Raw genomic sequence first — 12574 nt, 5'->3', positions numbered from 1 at the left:
ATACAAACTGCTTTGTTTTAATACCAACCAATAGCCAGTGAAGTATTACAACAGTTGCATCATGTTTATGCTATTAAGAGATGACTATCACAGTGTACCATGTTTCAAAGAACAACAACAGAGCAGTGACAGCGGGCCGATCATCAAAATTCGCCGTTACGTAACGGCTACTGTAAAATGATTCCGATAAAACCAACAACTTGACCGACTAACTACCGAAATTAAAAAGTTAATCTTTTATTTACGACGCGGCGTCAGATTTATAGGATTCCTTTGCATTTTTCTCACACGAAGGCTATTGTAACTCATACGAAAACATTTTTATCGATCATTTTATGATAATTTTCACTGTGACGATTGCTCAGCACGTAAAGGTTCAGTGTACAGTAGAACTACAGACCGAGTGAAAAAGGACTGCGTTCGTTCACAGTTGCAGAAACATTACTAGTTACTGCGTTCACAAACGAGTATGGTAATCGTGCTACAGGCAGAAAATTTGATATATAGCGTATTTCTGTACAACAACGGAATGTACACGAGCGGATCGCAAAATTAAAAACCTATCGTACGCATAATCGTTACGCACGGAGAAGGAGCCAGAAGGGCTACGAGAAGGAACCACTCTCTACGGATCGTACTCTCTACTTCTCTACGAACCGGGCTCTACGGTTACAAATTACAACATCAAGCGCTTGTCTTCTGAAAGACACGAGGAGCTGTCGATAAAGTGGCAAACAATCTACAAATTAGTAGTAAGAATGTCTAAGATGCGTCCCGAAACAACTTACATACTACAAATGGACCATCTGTCGACAAAATCCCCCCCCCCCCCCACCACACCCCACCGTGACGAGAAGGTGATGCTTTCTTGAACACAATAATCTTGATGACGAGTATGGATCTACTGTTAATCATCGATCGACTAAGTGTCGTCGTGTTGCAAGTTACGCGATTTAAAACCGGCGAACATAGTATTGCAATATACGGTGTAAAAGAACTGCGTTCGCTTAGACGCGATTTCTATATTGGTATTTTGTTTGCGTTCGATATTCAAACTGTAAAAAAAAATATTCGGTCATCGATCGACGCAATATTCAAAAATGTTTGCGGATAAGATAATGATGAAATCATATGTATAATTTGACAATGAATTTATTAATATAACGCAGCTCTGAAATGCACAATAATCCAAGTTTAGAGACAACGCGTAGTGATGTTAAAAATTTTTTTCGATAAATATTCGTGTTTGAATATGTTCGGATGTAAAAAAAAAACCTTTGGGTTCCATTTAAAAATGGTATTCTAGTTGCACCGTTACAAAACTGTACCCATTTTATTTCTTCGCTAGATCAGCGTTCTCCGCTCGGTAATCGTAATTATCGTGCTACTACATAAAAAAAAAATTGTTTCATCATAAGATTTAATTAATATGACGTTATAAAAGGTCTTAAAAAAGACATTAAAGTTTGATTTATTAGTCGGCAGAAAATAATGTTTTTAAAGATAATACATAATCTTTAAAATTTATCGATTAAAATTTTACCTAACAAGTTCATTAGTAATAAAACGATTTTTTTACGAATTGTTATTATAATTATACAGACCGTTGGGGGGGAAAAAAAGAAAAAAACCATTAATTTCATAATAGACATTTCACACTAACTCGTTAATTTAAAAACCGACTTCGCCTTCATTTAAGCTTCGTCTACGGATAGCTAACGACTTTTGGATATTCTAAGGAAACGTAGAATATCCAAAAGATTCTGCGGGTCGGTCTAAACTTCTTTTGACTGCTTTCTTTTTTATGAATTCAAAATCGTAAAATACTTTTCTTGTTTGTAGATAAGGGAATTTATTCAAACGTCCAGTCGATGTTTAAATGTTATTAAAAATAATCTTATTTTAGAAATTATTTTATCATAACTTGTAATTATTTTATTTTTTTAATAAGCGTAATTAAATGAAATTTAAAATCATTCTTGAAGTTTATACCGCTTGAATAACGTTACGTTCATAGAAAATAGAAAAACACTTTTCAATTTATTATTATGATTTTACAGACTATGACCTAAAGTCCCCGGTTATAGTGTGTTTTAAGAAAAAAAATCTGCAAGAACTGCATAACTTTCCCGTATTCACAAGAGAATTAATAAAAACCAATATACGTTGAAATTCGAACGCGTTTGTAATTTTTGGAGGAGACGGCTTTTAGAAAAAAAGTCTCGTATATAATACTTGTATTAAAAAAAACGATACGAAAATAATATTTGCTTCTCAAAACCCTTATCTAGATATACTCAGTAACTATGCATCCCCCAACTCTTCGATGAACCTTGAAAAAAAAATTCATAAATGGAACTCATTATTAAATTTTACGGTTTTACTGGAACGGAGTTCGTAGATAACTGAAATTTCTTACCCTTCCTAAACGAATGATTAAGGTCGACATGACACATTCTCGTAAACTGTTTTTTTGCCGTATCTCGACCTCCCACGGCTCCCTAAGTTAGGAAAAAATTATAATAAACAAGTTTTATAGCGTAAAGTTTAACGACCGACTGTGAAAGAAAGAATAATTTTCATTAAAAACTCCAGGGAATTGGGACTCTCGACCGTTCGACTCCGTTATAAAAGAATAAATTCGCTTAAACGTTATCATATAAACAATGCAAGAATTTATACGTGCAACTGTTGCGCTTGGGATCGCTATAAAGCTGCTGGACCGTCTTCTGACAAGACGAACGAGATGAAAATTCTCTTTCTTACCTATCTACCTTTTTTACTTCCTTGTACGAAGTAAAGGAAGTATTGTGATCGCGAAAAAGTTCGGTTTTCAGATTTCAATGGAAATATCCATTTTGACCATCCCTGAATCCAATTTGATTAGTTTCGGCTTGACGTCTGTACGTACGTATGTATTTCGCATAACTAAAAAACGGTTAGCCGTAGGATGTTGAAATTTTGAATTTAGGACTGTTGTAACATCTAGTTGTGCACCTCCCCTTTTGATTGCAATCAACTGAACCAAAAGTGTTCAAAAAAACCAAAATTCAAAAATATTTGGATTTTGGACTTTTTCTTAACTGCAGTAATACCTCATCGAGAGCTTTTCAACGATATATTATAAGTGGTACGTATTTTCATCGGTTCGAGAGTTATAGCCAAATGAAATTTTAATTAACGACATATTCGGATCTTACAACGGTTCGATGTGCCTTTTTTTATTTTAATTTAAAAATACTGATTTATTAATAATTAATAACCTCTGATTGTAAAAAAAAAATTACGATAAATAATAATTCAATACCTTAAAAAATAATATCAGACGTTATTAATGAAATAAAATTTTATGTACGCTTCATTTAAAAACAAATATGTATATGTAATTTAACAGGCGTACAAGTAAGTCATCTGGTGTCCACATCAGATTTTTTCGATCCCGTAGTCAATCGAAATTATGAAACTTAAGCGCAAACCACAATGCAAGTTATTATTTATAAAATGCATAATTAAAAATAAAATGATGCCCAACTTTCTCCGAGAAGTCAATAAGAATTATTACTATTCTCTTTTTTTTTATAAATGGATCACACATTGAAACTGAAAGATCTATTTTTGAAATTTTATTTTAATATTCTATATTTAAACGTAAACCATTTTTTTACGTAATCACTTAACGAAGTTACGACACGTCATTATTAAATATTACATCCTGATCCCCTTAAGGAAAAACACCCGCTTTGTGACGTCCCGGTCGCTACACCACCCCATCCGTTTCTAGCACTGATGGGGTTTATCGGAGGTCGTCTTTTAGATCTAAAACCTGATAACACATTACTCTCATCGGTTTGTCCGGATGCCATCGTTGCAAACGCCTCGGCAGACATTTCCATCAGTTATTTACACAACCTACTATCGCCTTCGTACAGCCTCTTCCGACCACGACTACCTACCGTAACTTACAACCCTCAATTATCAAATTAACCGGTTTGCGGAAACGCGATCCCCGCGCTTTCCTGTAACACCGAAGGTTTCTCACAAAAACCAATTCCATATCTAACTTCAATTAGACTATGCACTCAGATAATTATTTGATCGGGTCTTTTAAACACCATAAATAATATTCTCATACCGCCAAAACAAGTGTTGATCGCAACAACGACAATTTAGTCCTACAATCCAACATGCTTAAATTTTTCTTGATTTACTCAAAAATCAAGAAACAAATTCGTACAACTGATAAACTTCTAATGAAAAAATACTCTGCCTCACTCTGTTTTGGTCGGCTTTCGAGAGCGAGGCCCACACCGTCCCGCACGGCAGCACCAACATAACTTCTCCACACATTCATCTCATCCTAACAGCGAAAAAAATCAGCTAACCGGGGCTCGATGTCAAAACGTCTACCTTTGCGAAGTAAGCACCCAGGCGGAGCCGCCCCGATTCTTCTGTATCTATACATCCATAACAGCATCAAACCACCTCAGCCATCCACCGCAACGCTAAGAATCTCAGGAAGTCAGCGACTACGTTCCATTATCTTTTGACTTTTCAATTTTATGCCGATTCTTAGAGGTTTTTTCAACAAAAAATAAATCTTACATCAATTATACAGCAAGGAACCGTATTTAAATACGGTTTAGTTCGCATGGTTTGCTTGGCATTTCTCCCGCCACCACCCCATTCGGTCGCCTTAAAGCACAAGACCGAATGTTTGTTTCACAAACGGCAATTGAGTCTCGAACAGTTTAGCGACCAGCTTCTCACAGCAATGCGGTAAGAGCATTTCCCTTAAGCAAACTACTGCCGGTTGAACAAAGATACCGCATCTAGGAACTCCCACACGGTCCGATAACGCGGCTCTCGCTCATTGACACGCCACTTGTGAGTGGCCAATTTTCCCCTTGACCTCCAGTGTGGCCCGGTCTCTGGCCTCCCCAAGAGCAGGGCAGTCAAACATCAGGTGTTCATTTGATTGGGCCTCCCCGCAGACAAGCAGCTCACCAGCTGCCAGGCGGAACCGAAACAGACATTGGTTCAAGTTAGCGTGGTCGGTGAGCACCCGGGCACCCATTGCTCCTAAAGACGAGCTTGAAGCATACCATCCCCTCAAATCCTGAATAGACTTATACAAGGATCTTCCCTTAGTCGTGGCGTCCTATTCCACCTGCCATGCTCCATTGCGAGGCACTGCAGCCTCTTCCGCAGGTGGGAGATGGGTAACTGAACGAAATTTAGATCCGGTGCATTGTGATCACCGATCCACTCCGGTACTGCCCGGCTCGAAACCGCATTCCAAATACCTCGGCCTCCCGACCTCTTCGCAATTTCCACATGGCCGCCCGAACTTTCACCACTAAATCGATTGGGAGAGCCTTTCCTAATACGGTGGTAGCTTCGTAGGAGGTTGTTTTAAAAACACCAGTGAATATAATTAAGGCTCTGCGCTAGCCACTCCTTAAATTTTGAAGAAAATTTTCATATTCAGCCTATGCGCCCAAACGGACGCCGTGTAAGAGGTCATGCTTTTGAAGACACCTCGGTACACTAGGTACATTTGACGGCCCGACAATCCATAGTCTTTCCGAGCAATCCTCCTAAGTTTGTGCATCACTGATACGGCGTCCGCCACTACTTGCCTAATGTGGCTACTAAACAGCAACTTTTCATCAAACAAAACACTTAGGTACTCATGAACTGTAACTCGGCTGATTAAGTCTTTAAATTTTGAATGTCAATCCAATCCTCTGCGGTTGACAAGGCCGCCCGGGACCGGTCTTCTAGCTGCGGTCGTGAATTACCACGAACTAAAAGGAGACAGTCATCGACGAAAGCCTCGGCCCTTCTGGAAATGTCAATCCCAGAAATTCGTCGAATACCAAGTTCCTCAGCAGGGGACCGAGAACGGAACCCTGGGGCTTCCCCTGGTAACGAATTTTTCCACAACTAGGTGCACATCCTTAAACAGAGCCGTACAGTTAGACAAATAGTCACGTACCACGGCCTACACGGTTAGGGGAACATTGCGGCGTTTCGACTCATAGAGGACAGAACTCCCAACACAAGAATGGAAATGCTGCCTCTATGTCCATAAAAATTGCCAAAACATATTTACAGTCGGCGCTTTTCACGTCGGCAAGGGCATTTAAGATGCAATCTTCGGTGCCAACCCCTTTCGTGAAGCCATACTGGCCTCGATTTAGAAAACAGTTCACCTCAATACTTTCCCAGAGCCGTTCCACAACTAGCCTAGCAAATTGCCGATTACCGGCAAGAGGCTGTTGGGCAGATAACTGCCGACCTCACTAGGATCCTTTCCTGGTTTTAAGAGCATCCTCACCAAAGCCACTTTCCAACAAGACGGGAAGCAGCCCCAGCTTAGGCACCCCGAGAACAGCCTGCCAAGCGGCTCTCTTATGACAGGCAGTAGATGGAATAATATATCCGGGTCAAGTTGGTCAAGACGATTTTCATTAAGAAATTTTTTTACGGAAGAAAAGTAGATTCCTTCCATAAAATGAGTTTTAGGAATAATTTCAAAAATAAATTTCAACTTTAACCGTACCATAATTATAGTAATAATAATTATTATTATTCTTACTGTTAGAAATTAAAAGTAAAAGAAAAAAATACTTACAAAGCATTTCTATAGTCACGAGGCCTTAGTAACATAATCGGTATAAATATTGTAGCTGATATAGTGCTGAGAATTATAAACACAGAAAATTTGGTATAATACCGGAACACATGACTGGCATTGAAAAGATATACTAACAGTAAAAGTATACCGCCACCCCAAAGTTCTGTAGGGATGCTTAACGCTAACATCCCGACTGAAACAAAAAAACAAAAACAGCAATTAAATCGAGCAACATACTAAATCCCCCAAAAAATCTAATAAATCTAATCTACAAACATTTTTTTATTACGTAAGCACTGTCACGCACGCACGCGCCCACACACACACACACACAAAGCAGACTGCATGTATATCTCGATCTTTACTTAAATTCTGAGAATGCAGGACCGACTTAATGATTCTTTTAAGGCTGTTTTTATTGAAATTTGAGGATAGTTTTTGGTGTAAATATATTCATATGACTTCATTATTGAATAGGAAGTAAAGGTTAACCGCGAACAACGAATCGTATTTTATCAGTGTCATCTTTTACGTGGCAATATTTTGAGACGAGGAGTAAATTACATTCTATAAGAGACAACTACACGATTCACACACATGAAGGTTAAGAATATAGAGCGAAATTTATTTCAGTATTTTATTAATCTAAATCGAGTAAACTATTTTCAAATATCATAATTATTAAATACAGAATTTTGTCATAACGTAATTCTCTGTAGGTAGGCGATCGATGTATTTTTTCATAACGAGCACTAACGTTTTTTTTCTGTTTAATCTCCGGGAATCACCGTAAGGTATTACTTTAGGGGATGATTGAGAACGATATGTATGAATGTAAATGAAGCGCAGTCTTGTACAGTCTCAGGTCGACCATTCCTCGCGTTTTCCCAAATCAGCTGATTTGGAAGTTGAGAGTTCCAGCGTTCAAGTCCTAGTAAAGCCGGTTATTTTTACACAGATTTGAATACTAGATCGTGGATACCGGTGTTCTTTGGTGGTTGGGTTTCAATTAACCACACATCTCAGGAATGGTCGAACTGAGAATGTACAAGACTACACTTCATTAACACTCATACATATCATCCTCATTCATCCTCTGAAGTATTATCTAAACGGTAGTTACCGGAGGCTAAACAGGAAAAGAAAAAAAAAAGGTCGACCATTCCTGAGATGTGCGTTTAATTGAAATCCAACCACCAAAAAACAACGGTATCCACGATCTAGTATTCAAATCCGTATAAAAGTAACTGCCTTTACTAGGACTTGAACGCTGGAACTCTCGACTTCCAAATCAGCTGATTTGGGAAGACGCGTTCACCACTAGATCAACCCGGTGGGTTTAGCGAAAACTATCTACATCTTATTTAGTTAACTTATAGAGTTCTAGTAAACAAACTGCGCGTAAGAGTGTTCAGGCGGTCGATTCACAAGCATTTTCTGTAAATCCTGATGCACATAAAAGAAACTATGCGACGTTAATATTCAGAAACCACGCTATTATGTTTTAAATGATATATTTTTTTTAAATTTAAATAAATGAAGACATTGTATTTGAGTTTTTTAAGAGTTATGAAATTATAAGTTCTCCACAAACAATAAAATTTCACTAATATCTTGGATTAAATTTCTACGATAATAAATAGTAAATTCAATTCAGGTTTCGACATTTGATTGCGAGAAACACGTGGTGCTGTCAGCATTAAGAGATGCAACGGAAGGCTCAATTTTTTTTCTATTATATTATCCAATTCCCAATAATTTGATTCAACAATATCCGTTACTTGTTTATACAATTTTTTCAATTCTGCTGGCCTGTTTTAAAGGTTTTTAAACATAAATGTTTAACACAGCAATTTTAAAAGCAGTATTTTCTGACGCTACGTAACTTCTGATTTGTTCCCAAATTAACTCAATCGGGTTGAGCACGGTTTTACCAGTGGATCTTGCTAACTCATCGATTTTGTACGCATTAAATTACTTTTAATACGCGAAACCCTTTGCAATAATTAAACCTTAAGTTCACAGACTTCAAAAATCACTCTTTTTTAATTAAGCCAAGCTCTAAAATCATTCTATTTCCAAAATGCGGCTGGAATATTTTACTTTTTACATGAATGATAAGGGGCGTTTTCTAAGATATTAACCGAATTATCTTTCAGAGATAAATCGTTTTTCAATAAATAAAATTTATGTACTTAAATTTACGAATCGCGTTTTTATCGAAATCGTTAACTTTTTCTTCTACTGCGGGGTTGTATTTATTTTTTTAGAAAACCGTAATTCATTAGCAGATTCATACTCGCGAATCACATTGTTCACTGAAGCAGCACAACTTCCGCTTATGTTAGCGGACATTTTATTAACGACATCCGAAATCAACGCCGTTAGATGACTCTGTAATTCGTTTTTGTAAACGTTTAAAATTATGTGTTTTTCCGCACGACTTAATTAAGGGCATTTTACGGCCTTTTTTCGAATCGGTATCAGACAAGGTGTCAAAATATTAACTCAAGTCGTACACACAAATCTAGAAATACACTACACTCACATTCCAGTAAACTTAAAAAAAAAATATTACCGGTATATTAACTTTAAATAACATTAGAGAAGATAACTAACAGAAACACAAAAATTGAACACGAGAACAAAAGAATGATTTTATTAAAAGATCAAGGGTTTTAATAGGACTGAGAACACATTAACGTTATATACCTTTTGATTACATCGACTACTATATGACAAATTAATTATTTATAATTTATGCCATCTGTAGTTTAGGTAAGGGTAAAGCCCCAGGGTTCGATGAAATATCGACGAAACTTCTTATTCGCTCGGAAGGGGGTAAGCGTGAGAATTATCACGGGTACTTTCAATTGTTGTTTGGCGGATACTTTCCGGTTTATTGGAAGAAGGGGATTGTTAAATTGTAGTTTAAAGGTAGCGACAAGGATCACACTGTTAGCTCGTCTTATAGACCCTTGACGTTACTACCGGTTATCGGTAAGGTCTTTGAAAAGGTGCTGTCCCTTCGCATAAACGACAGGTTAACCTCGCGTGGCTTATTGATGGAGAACCAGTACGGGTTTCGTTCCGGAAAAGGTACTGAGGACGCCACAGTCCGTGCGATGAGTGGTGGTGACGACCAACGAGATGGAAAATGTCCGGAGAATTTTCCTAGATATTTCAGGGACGTTCACCAATTTGTGGTCGCTCTCGGTCATTTATCAACTGCAAAAAACAGAATGCACCGTGAGAAAATTGCAGGTAATGCAATTTACTTCAGTGATCGGAATATGTTGCTCTGCGAGGGCAGCCATGAGATAGGGAAGACGCTGTCCAAGGAGTATCCGCAGGGAAACGTGTTGGGTCCTTTGTTGTGGATGGTCCAGTTTGATTCTCTTCTGCGACTGAGGTTGCCCAGCGGGTGTCGCATTGTGGCTTATGCTGATAATGGGCTCCTGTTGGTCGAAGGATGCTCGCTGAGAAAGGTTGAGTTTTCCGAACCACTCAGGCTTGTAGGCTGTGGGGTAATCAACAAAGATGACTTTTATCCCGGAGAAGACCACAATGATGCTCCTGAAAGACCGTTTGGCAGTGAAACGGCAGGTTCGTGTTTCGATGGCAGGCCAGCCCATAAAATACGTTCAGTCTCAAAAACACCTCGGGGTGTTTCTCAATGAGAAAATGCAATTCAAGAAGCACCTTCAAAACATCGCGGAGACGTTTTGTAGTGCCTTCTTTGATATTCGGCGTGTGGTCAATCCTGTTTTGGGGTCTTAATTTTAAGACCTTGAGTATCCTGTATAAGGGCGTCTGTGAGGCAATTATGCTACATGCTGCGCCTGTTAGGGAGGGTAGGCTAAAGTTTAAAAGCTATCGGGATATATTGTTGAGGGCTTAACGCCTTATACTTTTAACGGCTATCGTACGATTTCACGGAAGGCGATCTTAATGACTGCGGGTGTGAAACCGATAGACCTTCGTGTCAATTAGCGAAACCAGGCCGAATGGATATTAGTCGAAAATTTCATACACTATTTGGAAAAAAAAAAGGATTGCAGAGGGCATTTAGGGTGCCGCCTGGGCTTTACCGCGTTCTTCTTTTGTTTGTTTTGTTGTTGCTAAGTTTCTGTTGATCTGTTTTATTATAATTGCATGTTGAACTCACTTCTTTTACCTTCGGGTAAGTAGTGAATTTTGGTTCCTTTCCTTATTTTGTTTACTCAGTCTTACTTGAAAATTACGTAAGATGTACTGTTGTTTTTTTTTCTTCTTTTTTTTTGGGATAGTAGTACACTGATGGAAATTTCACATGTGGCATTCGCATAGGTGACCTCCTGACTGAGGCAAGAAAATGGCTGAGAGGTGCCTTTTGCCGAGGTTTTAAAGATAACCTCCGGTAAAGCCCATAAGGGCTAGGTACGGAGGAGGTAGCATGGCGACCGCAACTGTCACATGGTGTTTCCCTACATGGTCAGGATGTTCACTTATTTTCCTATACTAAAAAACATAATTTAAAGTTATGATGTTAATGAATCCAAATAAATTCCCATACAATATTTGAATCCCGGCATTTTATAATACGAGGCTCGGCTGATAAATTTTGAACATTAGATTGCTACACGGAGACAAAAGGTACTATCGAGTTGGGTGTGGCAGCACATGATAGCTAAATTCCTACCTACAAACCTGCGACAATGCTATGAAATCAGTTTACCGGTTTGTTTTCAGTAGCAGTTAAAACAGAGTCGAGTACAGCCAATATGTCAACACGGTTAAAACAACGCGCAGTGATAGAATTTTTAACAGCAGAAAATATGAATCCTACGAATATTTTTCATCGTTGATGAATTGTTGACAAAAGTACTGTGAATAGGTGGGCGTTGAAATTTCGAAAATGTGAAGCTGATAAAGCGACAATTGAACTATAGAACCCCTTATTTCCACTTGATATTTACGATAAAAATTAATAAAATGAGTCCTTTCGTCTTTAATTCTTTCTTTACACTTGTACAATATATAATCCTTAAGCTTCCCCAGTTTCTGAAAAAATAAATAAAAATCTTTGTACGAAACTGTGCGATTCACAGTTCAAGTTCCGGCTTGGTGTTGTGCGCATGCGCACATACGAAGCTGCACGCGAGACTGCAAAGGAGAGAGCACTGTTGCTCCCGCAGTGTCGACCCTGGCGTGCTAGTGGAAGATAATTTTTTTTTTATTCCGCGTGTGTGTGGAACGTTCCTTGTTCGTTCCCTTTCTAGTTTCGATCAGAAGATGACGAAAAGCATGGGCTCTTTATCGCCAAATCTGTCCAAAACCACGCTGGAATGGCGAAAGAGAAGGTAATTAGTAAAAGCTAATTATGTATTTGTTTTTATGTACATGGAAATTTAAATTAAGGACCGTTGGACTACAGTGCTTTTCAGCGGACTTTTATTAAGTTATTATCTAATATTACTAAAATATATTATCTGTATTGACATTTTATTATTTATTCGGTTAAACCGAATACGGTTTTTAAGACAATGTGCTTAAAAACCGTGTACCATATTCTTGAATGTAATAAAGTGTAGAATTAGATGATTATCCAGCTTCCAGATATTCTATTTCATTAATTTTTTTTGGTTCTTTTATTTTACAGAAAACTTTAACAATGGCCTTGAAAAGGCCCAGAAAAGAATTTTCTGGAACAGCACCTCCACGAATTTTAACTACGAGCCGTCACTGTTGACAGATAACAATACTTTTCTTCTGTTTTATATAACACCGAGTAAAACCAGTACTTCCGTCCATCATTACCGAAACTAAGATAATTAAGTAGCCTATGTTATGGTAACATCATATTCTGTATTACAGGAAAAAATTATTAAATAACTCACGTTATATAACAAATAACCATGAATGACCTTGACCTATTATTATTAATATTACTGT

At 37.9% G+C, this 12574-nt stretch overlaps 1 protein-coding gene across 2 annotated transcripts in view; it reads right to left on the bottom strand.

Annotated features, from left to right (window-relative positions):
- The window catches only part of LOC142327402 (1-acyl-sn-glycerol-3-phosphate acyltransferase alpha-like), a 209630-nt gene that overhangs the window by 30003 nt on the left and 167053 nt on the right, over positions 1 to 12574 (bottom strand). For both annotated transcript variants that reach the window (XM_075370435.1, XM_075370434.1), the window contains exon 2: positions 6638 to 6833. In XM_075370435.1, the coding sequence (XP_075226550.1) occupies positions 6638 to 6828 (191 nt within the window). In that variant the 5' untranslated portion in view covers positions 6829 to 6833. The remainder of the gene's footprint in view (positions 1 to 6637; positions 6834 to 12574) is intronic.

Source organism: Lycorma delicatula, chromosome 7, assembly GCF_047948215.1.
Source record: "Lycorma delicatula isolate Av1 chromosome 7, ASM4794821v1, whole genome shotgun sequence".
In the NCBI taxonomy this organism is placed as follows: Eukaryota; Metazoa; Arthropoda; class Insecta; order Hemiptera; family Fulgoridae; genus Lycorma; species Lycorma delicatula.
Note: the sequence above shows the minus strand (reverse complement) of the source record. Positions and strands in the feature narration are given on the sequence as shown.